The sequence below is a fragment of the Thalia democratica genome, chromosome 8, assembly GCF_965202585.1.
Source record: "Thalia democratica chromosome 8, ktThaDemo2.hap1.1, whole genome shotgun sequence".
Classification (NCBI taxonomy): Eukaryota; Metazoa; Chordata; class Thaliacea; order Salpida; family Salpidae; genus Thalia; species Thalia democratica.
In genome coordinates this window covers 15,709,100-15,725,077 of record NC_139172.1, presented here as the reverse complement: position 1 = coordinate 15,725,077, position 15,978 = coordinate 15,709,100, and the positions used below count along the sequence as shown (strand labels likewise).

General features: G+C 24.4%; 1 protein-coding gene across 1 annotated transcript; it reads right to left on the bottom strand.

Annotated features, from left to right (window-relative positions):
• Positions 1–509: 509 nt before the first annotated feature.
• LOC145842480 (NADH-ubiquinone oxidoreductase 49 kDa subunit-like) lies at positions 510–11,932 on the bottom strand. The gene is made up of 14 exons (XM_082949932.1): positions 11,830–11,932; positions 10,575–10,675; positions 10,235–10,350; positions 7,301–7,381; positions 6,403–6,523; positions 5,583–5,695; positions 4,616–4,768; positions 4,226–4,311; positions 3,730–3,849; positions 2,278–2,407; positions 1,788–1,883; positions 1,509–1,592; positions 876–933; positions 510–810 (listed from the first exon to the last, which is right to left on the bottom strand). Exons 1-14 carry the CDS (start codon positions 11,925–11,927, stop codon positions 773–775), a joined length of 1,395 nt encoding a protein of 464 aa, XP_082806058.1. The 5' UTR covers positions 11,928–11,932; the 3' UTR covers positions 510–772.
• Between the last annotated feature and the right edge of the window lie 4,046 nt (positions 11,933–15,978).

Below are 15,978 nucleotides of genomic sequence, written 5' to 3'. Positions count from 1 at the left end.
TTTTTGGACACACCAGTTTTTTTTTAATAAGACAATTGAGCGAATTTTTCAAACTAAGAATATAAAATAAATCTAAAAATTGAATTCAATAAACGCTAATTAATCAACCTCAACTAAAGCTATTATTAATTGTATTTAGTTCTGTAGTTAAAACTTATTAATAAAAGTTTTTAAACTATAATGCTGTACATAATTTCTATATATTAAAAAAAATATAAGTTACTAATTTGTTTACTAATAGTTAAAATTAAGAAAAACAAAAATTATTTTTGCAAAACTTCGTGAAACTGTATTATCAGTTCAAAATAGAGAAACGTACGTGAGTTTCACTTAAAGCAAATACCTTGTAAACTGTTATTGTTGTTTATAGTGTATATGGTATTAATTATCACTAGATAAAAAAAAGTTATTAAAGAAAGAAAATTTGTAATGCGTAAAACCAACTTAGACTTTACAATTACTGGACTAACTAAACTATTATATTTAAATAAACAAAATATACTCCACACTTAATTAAAACATCTACATAGAAATGATTTATTATTAGCTATTAAAAACGGTTCACCTCTGAAATTTAAGTGTAAAATTTCGCATTAAGTCATTTTAGTGTAGTATCTTTATTTGAAAAAAGTTTTTAAATGAGTAAGGTTTTTGCAAATAAAAAACTTAAAACTAAAATTAAGCATAAGGTTATAAATAAATCATCGAGTTGATTTTACTGATTTTATAGTTCCACATACAGTTTTAATAGTTCAAAAATTAATAAATTTTTCTATCGGTCGATTTCCCCAAAAACTACATCGAGTGTACCTGGAATATAAAGAAAATTAAATTTAAATTATCTTAAAAATAATAAGGTATAAAAAGTAACATACCAATCAAGGCTACAACATCTGGTAATTGCATTCCAGGTGCAATATGTTCGGTTGCCGCCTGTAACAAATTTAAAACAAATTCACACTTAGCAATACTTACTTTATCTTAAAGAAACTTATGCTAATAAACATTTTATATGGTAAGTAAAAGTATTTGAAAAAAAGGTTTCAACTGTAAATTTTAATAAGACTGATTTACTTATATTTTAAATATTATAAAGCATTATTAAACCAACAAAAAAATTAGGATATAGACTTTCTCAGTTTATTCTGTAAGAGTTTAAGAAAAATTTTAAGTATAGCCCACAAATTATTAAAGCCAGTTGTAAACTTAAGTTCTTTAAGTAACCATTTCTAGAATATTATTTGAGCTTGATTTAAGTACAAACATCAGTATTTTAAAACATAATATAGTTGTTCCTATCTCAAAAAAAATGTTTGCACTAGGAAAAAAATACATTATTTGATATTCTCCACTAGCTTTTTATTAACTTCAAAGCATGCTTTAAATACTTGATCTGATTAAGTTGTTTTTATTTTCAAAAAAAAAAAACTTTGAGTTCATTACTAAATAAATAAAAAATATCAAAAAGGAGTTTTTTAACAAGTCTTTCTATATTATTTAAAACAAACCAAATGAGCAAAACCAGGTGCTTTAATTTTACATCTGTAAGGCTTGCTCGATCCATCTGACACTAAATAAACTCCAAACTCTCCCTGTTTTTTTTGAACTTTAAAATTTTTCTAAAGTAGACAACGTGTAAACATGTAAGAAAATAATTTAGTTGAATTTAATTTATATATTTTATGTTTCATCTTCAAACCAACATAATAAATCATTACAAAAATAACTGTATATTTAACAAAAACGAATCTAACATTTCTGAAAACCTAATATCTTAATAATTAAACCTTAGGAGCCTCAACGGCAGTGTATGTTGATCCTGGTGGAACTTGAAATCCTTCGGTGAAAAGTTTGAAGTGGTGAATTACTGCTTCCATGGAATCCTATGAAATTTAAACTACTAAAAACTTCGGTTACAATTTACTTAGAAATAAACTTATAAAACTAAGTGAATTTTATCATTTTACATACTAAAATTCAAAGTAAAAGTTCTTAGCCATAAGCAAATATTTTTTTGAAAAGGAAATATTTTATGATGGACTTTTTTCACTAAACTTTATTAAACGAAACTAATGTTTACTTTTAAATTATAAAAATTTAAAAGTAAAGACTTTTGGAACGTCTGTTACATCAAAATTTTTTGTTTAGTTATTTAAAAAATTAGTTGTTGGAATGAACTATTTTTTAAATATCAATACAGCTATATTGAAAGTTTTCAAAAAACTGAATCTATTGAATACAGAATCTGCAATTAAAGCTATCATACTTAAACTTTACCTTCATTTCACCTCTGGAAGGCGGAGTCATTTTGTTGTCGTCAGATTTTATTTCTCCTTCCGGCATCATGTTCAGGCATTGGTGAATTATACGCAAGCTTTGTCTCATTTCTTCTACTCGACACAGATATCTGAATTTATCAATAACCAATTAGCGGTAAACACTTTATTAAAGAAGCGAAATATAACAACGTAGTTGATGGTTTCATTTTGATGTAAAAGCTTCTTTTTTTCAAGAAAATAAAAAGAACTTTTAATAAGTATTATGTTATACTTTAGACTAGTCGTAGTCGTATAATAAATTAAAAAAAAGTTTAAGTTTATAAAGCGGCCAGTAATGTATATTAAAGATATATATGACTCGTTTTTGTACAAATGACTGCAACTTTCGGCCCGCCGTCTAAAAAATTGTCTATTTCTATTTTATACAAACTACTTTAACATCTTTTGTGTACAAAAATCTCTTCAAAAAAATGTTTATATTAAAAGTTTTTGTGATCTGAAATCATATTGCATGTAATAATTTTCAAAATAAAAGTTTATTGTTTATTACAATAAAATAAAAGTTATAATTACTTTGCCGTAAAGTTAGGTCTGAACTACATAGTTGCCATAAGTGATTTTTTTTTTATACTAATTTGAAATGATTAATTAAATTAATAACTTGTTAATGCAAATTCAAATTTCTATTTATGTCTTTAATTGTGGAATACGTAAACTTTAAAAACGAGGACCACTATTTATAAGACAAAGCAAACGTTTATCAAAAGAAAATATAAAGTTTGTAAAGAAAATAACACTGAAAAAATATATATATATATATGCGTTATAATTTTAATTGGTATTAAATACGATAAACATTTATGTTTTTAAAAGTCTTGACATTAACATTTACTATTCTTCTTTCAAAAAAATAATTTTCTATTCAAATTAATTTAGGCATACGGGATCGACCTTGCTTTTTTTAAACTTCGTACATTTTTATCTCAGAAACCAAATACTTTTGATAGCTTAACAAAATTTAATAGTATTGTTTTAATACTTTAGATCTAAACTTGGTTAGTTCAATAGGTACAGATGTTAAGGTATACACGTATAATACCAAATATTACTATCTATTTAAAAAAATTTTTTTTGTTAATTTTTAATTCTTCTATAATTATTCAAACTTTTTTTATTTAATTATTCTTAAGATAATGCGCAATTTTTTTTTTATGAAAAAGTATAATTTTTTTATTTACCAATAAAAAAACTATTGATTTAATACTAACAAAATATTTTGTACTATCAAATTAAATTTTTTGAAAATTTTAAGGATTTAAATTTAAATGAAGAATGTTTTAAAGAAAATTGAAACCAAAAAAAAGTTACAATTTTTACGTTTGCATTGAATTTTTTAGAATTTGATAGTATCTTTAATTTTTTTAAATTTTTATGACTAAATATAACTAACCTGTCATAAACATCTCCGTTTGTTCCAATTGGGATATCGAAATCTATTTTGTCGTAGGCATCGTAAGGTTGAGTCTTTCTTAAATCCCATTTGACTCCTGACCCACGTAACATTACACCGCTGATATTTATAAAAATTAATTCAAATATTCAAGCTAATCGTTTGTTAATAAAGATCCTAGCGAAGCAAGTTTGCTAGAACATTTATTAATATCAATTTTGTCAGTGTTTTATCTTTATTAAACTAACATATATTTATGTGCATTAAAAAGTTAACCGGTTCAAATAACTTGTTAACACAAAGGAACATATGTCATATAAGGAAAAAGTACTGTGAAAATTTGTTGAGACTAAAATTTAATACGAAATAAAACTTAAACTAAATTACAGTAATTAGTTTGTGTTCATACAATTTACTTTAGTAGTTAAAAAAGTAACATACAATTCTATGAGCTGTTTTATCAATTTCAAATTAAAATTGTAATTATAAAAATTACCTGCAGCCCCAGTCCATAGCATCTTCAGCATTGACAACAGCAACGTTCACTGTTCTTTCCCGCCAAATTCTGTTGTTTGACAGCATCTACAACAAATTCAATTAGTTCCTGTACTAGGAAAAATTGTCTGACTGTATTTGATAAATATTTCAAGAACAATAAAATTGAAAACTGGTTTAAATTTGGACATCTTTATCATTTTTAGCTTGTTTTTAGAGCCGTTTTAGCTTGATTTTAAGATAAGAAAAAGTTTCGATAGTTTAAGTATAATAGTAAATTGAAATAAGATATTGTTAACAAATAGTAAAAATTCACTGAATATACAATAAAAAAAACTAATTTAAAATAAAATGTTTCTATAGCTCTAAAGTAACCAGAAACACAATCAACCTCTTCGAACTCGTCGATTCTGGCGGAGTACTTGACAGCCCAATCGTAAATATCGTCCATCAAGCCGAGGGGAAGGTCTTGCGACACTCCGCCCGGCCTCACGTACGCTGCATGCATCCGCGCTCCGCTCACTCTCTCGTAAAACTCCATCGTCTGTAATTGTTACAATTACAAGCACAACAAAGACTGTAGATTGTTTGAACTAGTTTTGTTTAACAACTACGATATGTTTTTGTAGTAAGTTTATAAACTTTCTAAGATGTTAATTTTACTAACAATACAACAAATGGTTTTACAAGCGTTGTTTTAAATTAGTTATTAATATATTTGAATGAAACAAAACATTTCAAAAATTGGTGGCAAAAACATAAGGACTAAAAAGTATAAACTATCTAATTGGACAAAAAATATGAAGTGATAAATATACTTATCTATAAATAGACTATAGAAAAAAAGGATTTTATGTATAATTACGTTTTTTCTATAAATTTCGTATTTATTTTAAGTATGTATCATTTTATTTAAATTTTTTTTTGTGCTATAAATGCAAACAAAATTCAAATATCAAAATATTCCTCTGTTAGTAAGTTTTATATATTAGTAAAACCAGTACTAATAAACACATATAATGAACTTACTTTAAAATAAAATTATCAAAAAAAAAACTTTTCAGTTTCATAAACATTTTTATTAATATAAACAAAAATGGTTAAATTTATGTGTTTTTAATTTAAAATTTTCCATAATATTCAAAACTTCAAATCGCTTGTTAAAAACCAGTTTCAATCTCTAAAACTCAGTTTAATACGCCAAATAAATGAACTACTGAAAAAAATACTTCAAATTTAGAACATAAACAACTTTATTTTACTAATCTGGTACGTTCTTTTTAGATTCAATTCTTATTTTTTTTAAGCAAAATAAAAAGTCTCAGACTACTTTTTACAACAATTTATTCAAAACCAACCTTTTCTCTTTCTTCCATCAGCCAGAAGAAGGGGGTCATGGCGCCCACGTCAAGAGCGTGGGTGGTCAGGCCCATTATGTGGTTTTGAATGCGAGTTATTTCCGCGAACAAAACTGCATTAGATTGTTTGGTCAATTGTTTGTAATTATGTGAAACAAAGTCTTAAGCTTTTATGAACATGATGAACTAAAGTGAATAAAATTAAATCAGCATTAAATACCAGCAATATCAAACATGGCAGGTATCAATTTTACTTATTTGTTTCAATTGAGAATACATAGTTAATTTCACCTTAACTTTTTTTTTTATTCAATAAGGATATTAAGTAATAAAGTCACATTTTTTCAAACAAAGTATAACTTATTTTTTTATTTATATGACCCACAGAACCTACTTTTCAACTAAACCATTACTATAAAAAATACTAATATATGAAATATGCATTTTTTTTGTTTTAACATGTAACATTAAATAAGTTTTTACTCTTAAACTAAATATATGCATTCTGCTTTTAATATGAGCTATTTTTGTAAACAGTATTCTTTTATTATTTTGCAAAATTTTACTTTTAAACTTTGACTGTTATTTACTTTTATAATTTAAATATTAAACAAATTCTCATGTAACAAATAGTTTGTAATAAACTTTGGCTACTAGGATGATAACTTTCAAAAATTTTGTTAAGTTTATGCAAAGTTTTCTTTAAAAAAGTTGAATATACTTCATACGAAATTAAAATGTAAAACCTAAAAAAGTTGCTTCTAAGTTTATAAAAAGCGAAAGTATTAAAAAATTACTTAATTTCAAGAGATAAACAGACCTCTAATAAATTGAGCTCTAGGAGGTGCTTGTATATTCATTAACTTTTCAATAGCTAATGAGTAACATTGCTCATTAATCATCATAGAAACATAGTCTAATCTATCGAAATATGGTAATCCCTGTTTTAACAAATTTGAATTGATTTTTGAAAAACAGATACCTACAAGCTTGATAACTTATTTAATGATGAATTTTTTGAATATAAATTTCTTATTATGAGAAAGGTTATATTTTAAGCTATTTCATTTATGAAAAAAAAAGTATGATAAAAATTACAGCACAATCTGATCGTATTTTAATACAAATTTAATATAAAACGCTACAAATTAAAGGAACAAAAACTAGCAAACATACCTAAATTAAAATTTAAAACTAATAATATGTTTATTACTAGTTTTCCTTTAAAGATGAAGTTTTTTTCAAAGAATACTGGTTGTATTTGATACCAGTTTTATCATTTTAAGTCACATAAAGTCTTTTGAAAAAACCTCAAGTCTTAAAAAATAAACATCCATTTAGAACGTAGTTTTGAAATCAGCAAGTAACAAACAGTTGCTTATCATTTTATTATTGAAATGTAAACTATATTTCAATTTAATGTATTATAAAAAAGAACATAGTATAAGCTATATCTAATGACATTTCAAAAATTTAAAGCTAAAAATTTATTAATACATATGCAAATTAAAAAATAATTAAGTTCAACATAATTTTATAAGTCCTTAATAAAAGACTTAGTTAACAGTAGTGCAGATTTTGTTAGCATTGATAATAGATATAGGTTATAAATAAAATTAAAATTAGCTTCATGCGAGAAAAAATTATAATATAAAAAATTAAATTATTTCTTAAAACTTGATAAAAATTATTGTTTTAACTATTTAATTTTCTCAAACCTGCATGTAAGTTTTATATTCCATCAACTTTTCAGTGGCTCTGTGAAGTAGTCCAATGTGAGGGTCAGCACGAACAATGAGCTGTAATAAACAAAAAATATAAACTTTATTTTATTATTTATGTTTAATTCATTTCCCTATTGTTATCAAAAAGAAACTAATACTTTAATAATTTACTGACCAAGTAAAACACTCAAGTTTATCAAATGTTATTTATAATTTAAGATTAATTGGTAATCTGATTGTTTATTTATAAAATCAAACTATGTAAAACAGTTGCAATTTAATTACAAAAAAGTATTTAACAAAATATATACTATTAATATCATTGTTTAATTAAAATCAGTCTAAATCTATTTGCAACCTGAGCTGTAGTTTTTTAAATAAATATTACAGAGTTGCCAAATTCTAAAGATAAAAAAACTATCCTGAACTTGTAAAAGCTTTTAAAATGCTAACAAAATAAATAAATATCAAAGTAATCGAAATAATCTGAACTTCAACAATATAAAAAACTGAATAATAAGTGAACTTATAATAACCGAAATATTTACTGAATTCTTTCAATATATTTTAAAGCAGACTCAGTTTTGGTCAAAGACCTCTTCAGTGGCTATTTAAAAAAATCTAGAAAGATTTATGATAGTCATGGAAAACAGTGCTAAACAAAAGAATAAATACAAATAATGTTTACTTAAAAACAAATCTACTTATGAAACAAAACTAATTAAATTGTTATTTTTAAATAAGTAAAGATTTGTTTTTAAGTAAAGATTATTTGAATTTATTTTTTTTTTATAATTTTAAATTTCATAACATTTTAAATAATTTGTTTAATAATTAAATTTAAATAGTAACACTTCTAAGTTTTATTATTAAACAAATTTGAAATGTAAACTTGTAATTAAATAAAATCAAGAGAGAATTACAGCATTTACAAGTTCACTAGCAGTTCAACATTAGGTTACACCAAGTTCTCTGAAGCCCTATCATGTTACTCTGAAGACATATCCAGTCTTCCAAAAACAACAAAATTTATCTATTATTACGTCATATGTTTTTAAAAGCGTTCTTAGATTCATGAACTACTTTGTACTTTTTCGAAATTGAATTTTAATCCAACGTTACAATGCATTTCTAATAATAAAACAAGTGAATTTTCAAAGTCCAATAAGAGTTGAGATAAGAAATAAGTATTGTATGTAATGCAGCTGTGTTTATAACAGCTTTCAAATTGTTGAAGTATAGTACTTCTGTTTAGTATAAGAGTAATAATAATAGAAATGGTTTGAATTTATTCAGTTTTTTTAAGCATCGTATTGTGGGTTTTTAGTTATGACGTCAGTAGTCTACCTTCGTGCTATTTAAATATCTCTATCGGATAGTAACTTCTTTTTAACCTTCAATCAATTGCTATAAACAAGATGTAGTAGTAATACAGTAAGAAAATCGATGAGGTACGCATCCGCGTAACAAATTATCATTAGCAAAACGAAAGTATTAATTTCTGGAAAACACGATAAATTCGTATATAAGGCTGTTAAGTACGTTCGATAATGAGAGTTACAGTATTATTCGTGTTGTTAACGCACTTCAAATACAACCCAAAAGTGCGTACTAGATAAATATAAGTGGAAAACTGCATTTTAATCACAAAGCAGGGTTGCCACTGGTTTTTGACAAATTTTCTCCAGGTTTATAAAAGTACTTGTTTTTAGGTCTATGTTTAGTTTAAAATTAAGTTTAAGTTAAAAAAATATCTTAAATAGTACAATAAAATCGAAAAGAAAGATACTGTAAAGTTACTTTAAGTGTTTTTTAAAAAACAAAAATTTTGATGAAGACAAAATTTTTTTACCTATATGATAGATTTTTTGTGTCAAATCGAAATTTTTCTACATAAGATATTAAAATTGTTTAATATACCAGGTTTTGTGGTAACCCTGTTTTAGGTAAAAAGCGCGTAACTTACAAGAAAATTATCATATTCTTTATTATTAGTGTACTTGCTGTAAACAAGTTAGTAATAGCGGTGTTGATAACTGCTTCAAATAGCAAAGGGTAGAAAATTGATGGTTTGTTATTATACCATTTATGAAGCATTCAATTTTAGATTTTTATTTATGACGTCAGTACACTAATTTTGAGCAATTTCATTTTCCAATCAGATAAAATTAAAAATTCTATTTGTTATCTTTTTATTGCTATAAAAGTATTTCTAATACTAGTGCAGTATGGAAATCGATAAGGTACGCATTTTAAGAAGTACGGACCGGCGTAATTTATTTATTATATAAAAAAGCAAATATCAAATTCCGTAAAACAAGACAGAATGGTATAAGAAACCACTATAGACATGGGCATTTTTCTTGTGACAAATAGCGAAACTAAGACTGCTTTATGATTACTGCAGATATAACAAAATCATTAATTTTGTTGCTAGAAATCAAAAGGTCTTGATAGCTGTGAATTGAAAAACAACTTTACAATAAACAACAGTCATAATAAAGCTAGCTAGGCCTGCTACGAAAGAAACAAAATTTCAATAATAGCTAAAGTAAAATAAAGTAACAACAAGTATATAAAAATTTCATCTAAAGGTAAACAATTAGTTTTTACATCAATGTACGAAATTCTAATAACAACTTAAATGTGAAAAAAAAATTGATTAATACCGACCTTTGAAATTAAATATTTTTTAAAAAGTGACTATTAAGAAACCAGCCAAATACTAAGATTTTCATGCTTTGCACATACTAATCAATTATTTTTCCAACTACCAGACCATTTAGACAGGAGTATGTGAAAGTAACATAAACCAAAAACAACCACAAAAAGTACTGATACCTTTTGCTTCAAGATCAACAAAAATAACTTTTATTTTGTAAACATATTGTTATAAATATAAAAACTTTATAAAAAGTTTCTTCGAACCTCGCCAGCAGTTTCTAATATAAGACGAAGCACACCGTGAGCAGCTGGATGTTGTGGTCCAAAATTTACTGTCATCACCTCTAAATTGTTGCTTAGATCCCCAACAAATTCTCGATCTAACAAAAAGTACTGAAGTTAGACTATTTTTTCTGCTTTTGATAATTTAATTAAAACAAATTTTTATTGTAGTGAAAATTTTATTGTAGTGACTAAAATCTTAATAGAAAAAATACTATGCTTATTTTCAGGTATAGATATTGAACACAATTCAAAAATATTAATTCAACATTTAATAAAAAAAACTTGTAAACTTAAATAAATAAAAATGTCTATAACTTACCCTGAACTTGAAGTTTTCCTTTTTCCATTTCTTCATCAACAAAAGAAGGGTAAAAATCATTCCAATATTTTGCATCAGGAGTCCAAGAAGTTGATCCTTTCCTAATATTGAATAAAATCAATTACTTTAGTTTGTAGATAAATTAAGTATCTAAATATTTTACATAAAAATCAATTCGAGTATGTGCTTGCCAAAAAATACAGTTCAATTACAACAGTAAATAAGTAAGGCATTCATTTCAAACATAATAAAATACAGCTGCATGATATTCTAAAGAACAGATCTTTTTTCATGTATTAAGCTTAAACTTATGAAAAGCACTTATATTTCTTGTCAACCCTATAAAAAATAAAATCTAAATAGTTTGTCAAGACCATAGCAGCCAAATAACGTTTCAAAAACCTTCTTTGTCTCAAAATATAGTTTTTTATTCTATAAAAGTGAAGGTTAGTTCATACTTTGTAATAAAAATTTGCATTTAATTTTTGAAAAATAAATGACGTCAACCCCTTTATGGCCTCAACATTAACTAATAAAGTAATATCAGTCAAAATTGTAAATTAATTACAAGTTTAAGGTACTTAAAAGATATAAATATTTTAAAAAACTTAAGTTGAATAAAACAAAATTAAAATTTCTAGTCATGTATATAAAAAAGAAAACTTATTAAAAAACAAATAAGTACGCGCATTATGTAAATCTAGTTTATTATGAAAACAAAGTTTTTATCATTCTTGACTAATACTAACAATTTTTATTTATTCTACATACACTTCAATGAAAACACTATTTGCTACGAAAATTGTCAAGTTTGAGAATAAAAACATTTACATGAGGCTAATAGTATACGTGAAAGATTTAAATTAAATTGAGTAACTCTAAATTTAAATAATTTGCAGATTTAGAAGGTTATTATGCTTGCGGTGAAACTAGTAAATTAAATAAGGTTACAATAAAACAATTGTACATGTTTAAGAGTAATAAGTTTTCATAAAATAATATTTTATATAAATGAGTTATTGCAAAACTTTTTATTATAGATAAATAAAACAAATCAGACTTCATATTTTAGATTAAATTTTACATGTAAATTTTATATGAAAAAAAATTATTTATATATTATAAAAAAGCAAAACTTTAAGAAAAAAATATTTGAGACTATGCAATTACAGAAAAGAGAAAGTACAAAAAAAAAATAATAATTCAAAAGTACTTTTTTAATATATTCTAATCATGCTACTATGCTTATAAATACCTCAAACTCAAAACTGGTAGTACACTGCAAGGTTCTTTTGAAAGAAGACTCTTGTTAATAACAGGAGCAACCCTTGAAATGATTCTTGTAATATTCATTTTATAAAACTGTAAACAGAAAATATTATAGTATTTTTAAAATAATTTAGAAAGACTATATAATATACTATAAAAACAGTATTTTAGCGTTATATCTTAAAGTTAAATATATTAGTTTTATTTAAAAACTTTAAAAAATATAATTAGCTAAAAAATAAATTCTTAAATTACACACTTAAAGTGATCTTCTTTTTTTATGTTAATTTTTCTATCAATTTTAAATGATTATAGATATATAATTATAAATTGATTTATTTTAAATTTGGTAAATATAATATACCTTTAATAAATAAGCTAGCTATTTATTTATGAAGAACAAAAAAATATGTATAATTATAGTTTTGCCATTTAAAATCTCAAAAAAAATAATGACAAAAGAAAAAAACCTGACTTTGCTAAACACTTAATTACCCACAAGAAAGCACTTAAGCCTTTTAGATTAGAGATACAAAATTGAACCTTTTTTTTATTGATCCATCAGGTTAAACATAATTTAAGCTTTAAAAATTTATAATGCTCAACTTTACTACTATTGTAGTTTTTTTAAGCTAATAAAAGATCTTTTAATAATTAAATGAAAATAGATATACATTCTTTTTGGTAATTACCTAGGATGATGTTGCACCAATATAAGCTGAAATTATATTATATTCGATGTTTTTTTTAACCATAATTTCAGGCTAATCAATACAAATCATTGTTTTAAGCCTAATATGTTTAATCTAAAAAGATAGTGTTTTAAACTAGCTATATAAATACATATAGTTTTAATACTGTTTATTATAAACATAAATATTTAATCGATTTTATTTTACAATATTGTAATCAATTATGACAGTATCTTTTTAAAATTTTCATATTATTTAAACAATTTTTATCTAAAATTTAATTCTATAATAGAAATAGACAAAAACCTTGTACTTCTAAAAAAATAGAATCCTTATAAATAAACTATAGCAACTCTGTTCTGAGGAAGCAGTTAAACTCGTTGTTTAACTTCATAAGTACCAGAATCAATGTCTTAAGGAATGCAGAGCAATTAAAAACACCTCTTCAATTAATGAACTCTATGCAGTTGAGTTAAGACTGTAAAAAAAGACATATAGCTGTACTATAGATAACTTTAAACTGTATTTATTGGATGTAGTTTATTTTGCTCTAAACCCCTAGGATGTCATTACTTAGTACTACTTAGCATTAGTGTAAACAATTTTATTTTCAAAATCTAAACATAAAATGTCATGAAATTGCATTTTTATAGAAAAAAGTTTGAGGTAGCTGTTGTTACACACAGCTCTCTTTGCTATACACCATAATTAAGCAGAAACTACTTCAAATCACTAAAAAAAACTTAAAAATAGTATAGTTTCAACTTGAACTTTTGTTTGAAAAATATGTTTTCCTTAACTCAACAATTAAATTATATTAAGGTGTAGTCATTTTGCTTCCTTCTTACAGTTTTGAATAACACTCAGGCTAGTTTAAACTTTTTTCAAGACTCAGGCTTTTTAAATTTTCTATAAAACTCGGGCTAGTTTGGATGTTTTTTTATCTCATGCTAGTCTTTGTTTATTTAAAAACCTTTTATATTGCATTTTTTCAAATTTTTTAGTTATCATTTTAATATTTCTATGTATTTAAGCTTTATTAACAGTTTTTTTCACTTTTTTGCATGTTTTAATAACTTCATAAACTCAGGCTAGCTTGATGTAACTTAAGCTTGATTTTAGTCACTTAGATCACTCTGAGTGATTTTATTTTTTTGCCTTTAAGAATGTCAACACTGTGATTACCATGGCACACTAACACTTTTTTACTATGTACTTTTTAATTAAAAATGGGTAATTTCTATTCTAAATCAATAATTTTTTATACTTAATTCAACGTTCTTTACAAAGTTGATAAAATTGAAAAAAATAAACAAAATATTATTTTTAATTTTCATTCATGTATTTAAAAAAACCTAGGATAATATTGCACCAATATCAAGTTGAATTAACATTATATACGGTGTCTTTTTTAACAATAACTAAAAGCTAAAAATCAATGTTTTGAGCATAATATGTTTAATCTAAATAGATACTTTGTTTTAAACAAGCTATATAAATTCATAAATAGAATTAATTTCATTTATCATAAACTAATAAAACTTAAATATTAAATTGCTTTTATTTTACAAAAGTATAATCGATATAAAGTATTATATTGATTTTTTTGCTTTAAATTTTAAAATAAAAGTTATTAAATATTTAAGTTTTATTAGTTTGTTATAAATAAGTGTAACTCTATTTATGTATTTATAAAACATTGATTTTTAGACTAAAACTGTAGTTAAAATGGCTTCAAATAAAATATTTCTCAGCTTAATATTGTTGTTACATCATGCTAGGTAATTACCAAAAATATCTTCTTTTTTGTATGATAGAAAAACAAAAGAAGTCACTCTCCCCTCTGCGACTATAAACTTTTTCTGAAGTACTAAACTAAATATAATTTTAACTAACCGAAATAAAAACTAATCCTAACCCTTTATCAAAAAAAACCCTGGTGACACTCATTTTGCAAATACTCACAAGGTTAAAATATCTGCACCAAAAACCACAAATTGTGTGAAAATAATGAAGCTCAAATCCCCAAGTAAGTATCTACAGATGCTACATTCTGGACAAGACGTTAAAAGGTATCCGTGGTGTGCAACTCTATAACCAAAAGGTTTTTCGCGCACCAGGTCCCAGGACCAAATATTTTGAGCACTTTTTTTGTTGTTCAATAAACTATGACATCAACAGTCCAATCATGTGATCACTTACTGTTTTATTGTTTTGTATACTCTATACAAAAAACTTAAAAGTAAGTAACAATTAAATCAGTAGGAGTGTATTAGAATTATTGTTTCACAAAAAATCATTGTATATTTAAACTTTAACATTTGAAGAATGTTTTATTTGCAAAAATTAGGGAAATCAGGCCTGACAAATAGTGTTGTAACAAAATTATGACCTATCTTGAAACTAATAATTCTTAAATAATACCCAAAGACGAAAATATTTTAGTTATTGTTTAGCATGAATAAAACGAAAAGAATAAAACAGTTTTTATTTATATAGCGGTAAATACCATGGAACACTTTATACTATCAGGTGTGTCTTTTTACTGGTTCCCTGTTTCCTGTGCAACTCCTGATAATCAGGAAAAACTTAATCAAAAATTGATTGAACATGTTTATTTATTATTTTAGTTTACTAATATTTACTAATATATTGAGCCAGTATTTATTTCGGCCATCATCAACAAAGTTGAGATGTTTTATGTTATCGATAATAAACAATGAACTTTACCGCAAGATCATTGTTTATTATTTATTTACTAATATATATATATATATATATTGTATTCATGTATGTCTATTAAGTATTGGCTTATTGTCATAAAGTTATTTTGTCACTATAACGTTTTAAATAAAGTTTTAAAAGTTACTTTTTTGCGGAAAAAAGTAAAAGTTATATAAGATTGTAATAAAAACAGTTTGCGTAGTAATTCTTTTATTGAAAAGACATATATATTTTTGTGTTAAACGAGTTAACACACTTATATGGAGTTATTAAGATACAAAAAGCGACCGGACAAAAAAATATTATTGAATATAAAATATTGTGTTTTTAAGTCTAAGTTCGCCCTATTTAACAAAAAAACGTCTTGTTCAAGTTTAAATTTGTATTTTTGATGTATAACTTTAAAAAACTCTGTTAATATTTTAGTAACGATAAAAAACAATTTTATATCAATTTAACCATTTTGTATAAAATCTAAAAAAACATCTAAAAATACCGACTAAAATGCAGTAAAATTAGATAAAAAAAAGAAGAAAATAAAGAACAGTGCAATTTACTTTAGAAGTATCTAAATAAATACAAAGAAAAAAATTCCTTTCTCAAATTTACACAATAAAAAACGAACCCTGTTATTTAAATTTGCATCATCTTTAATTGAAATATAAACACAATAATTGACTAAAAAAAGAGTTGTTCAGCACTTTTAAGTTGAAAAATAA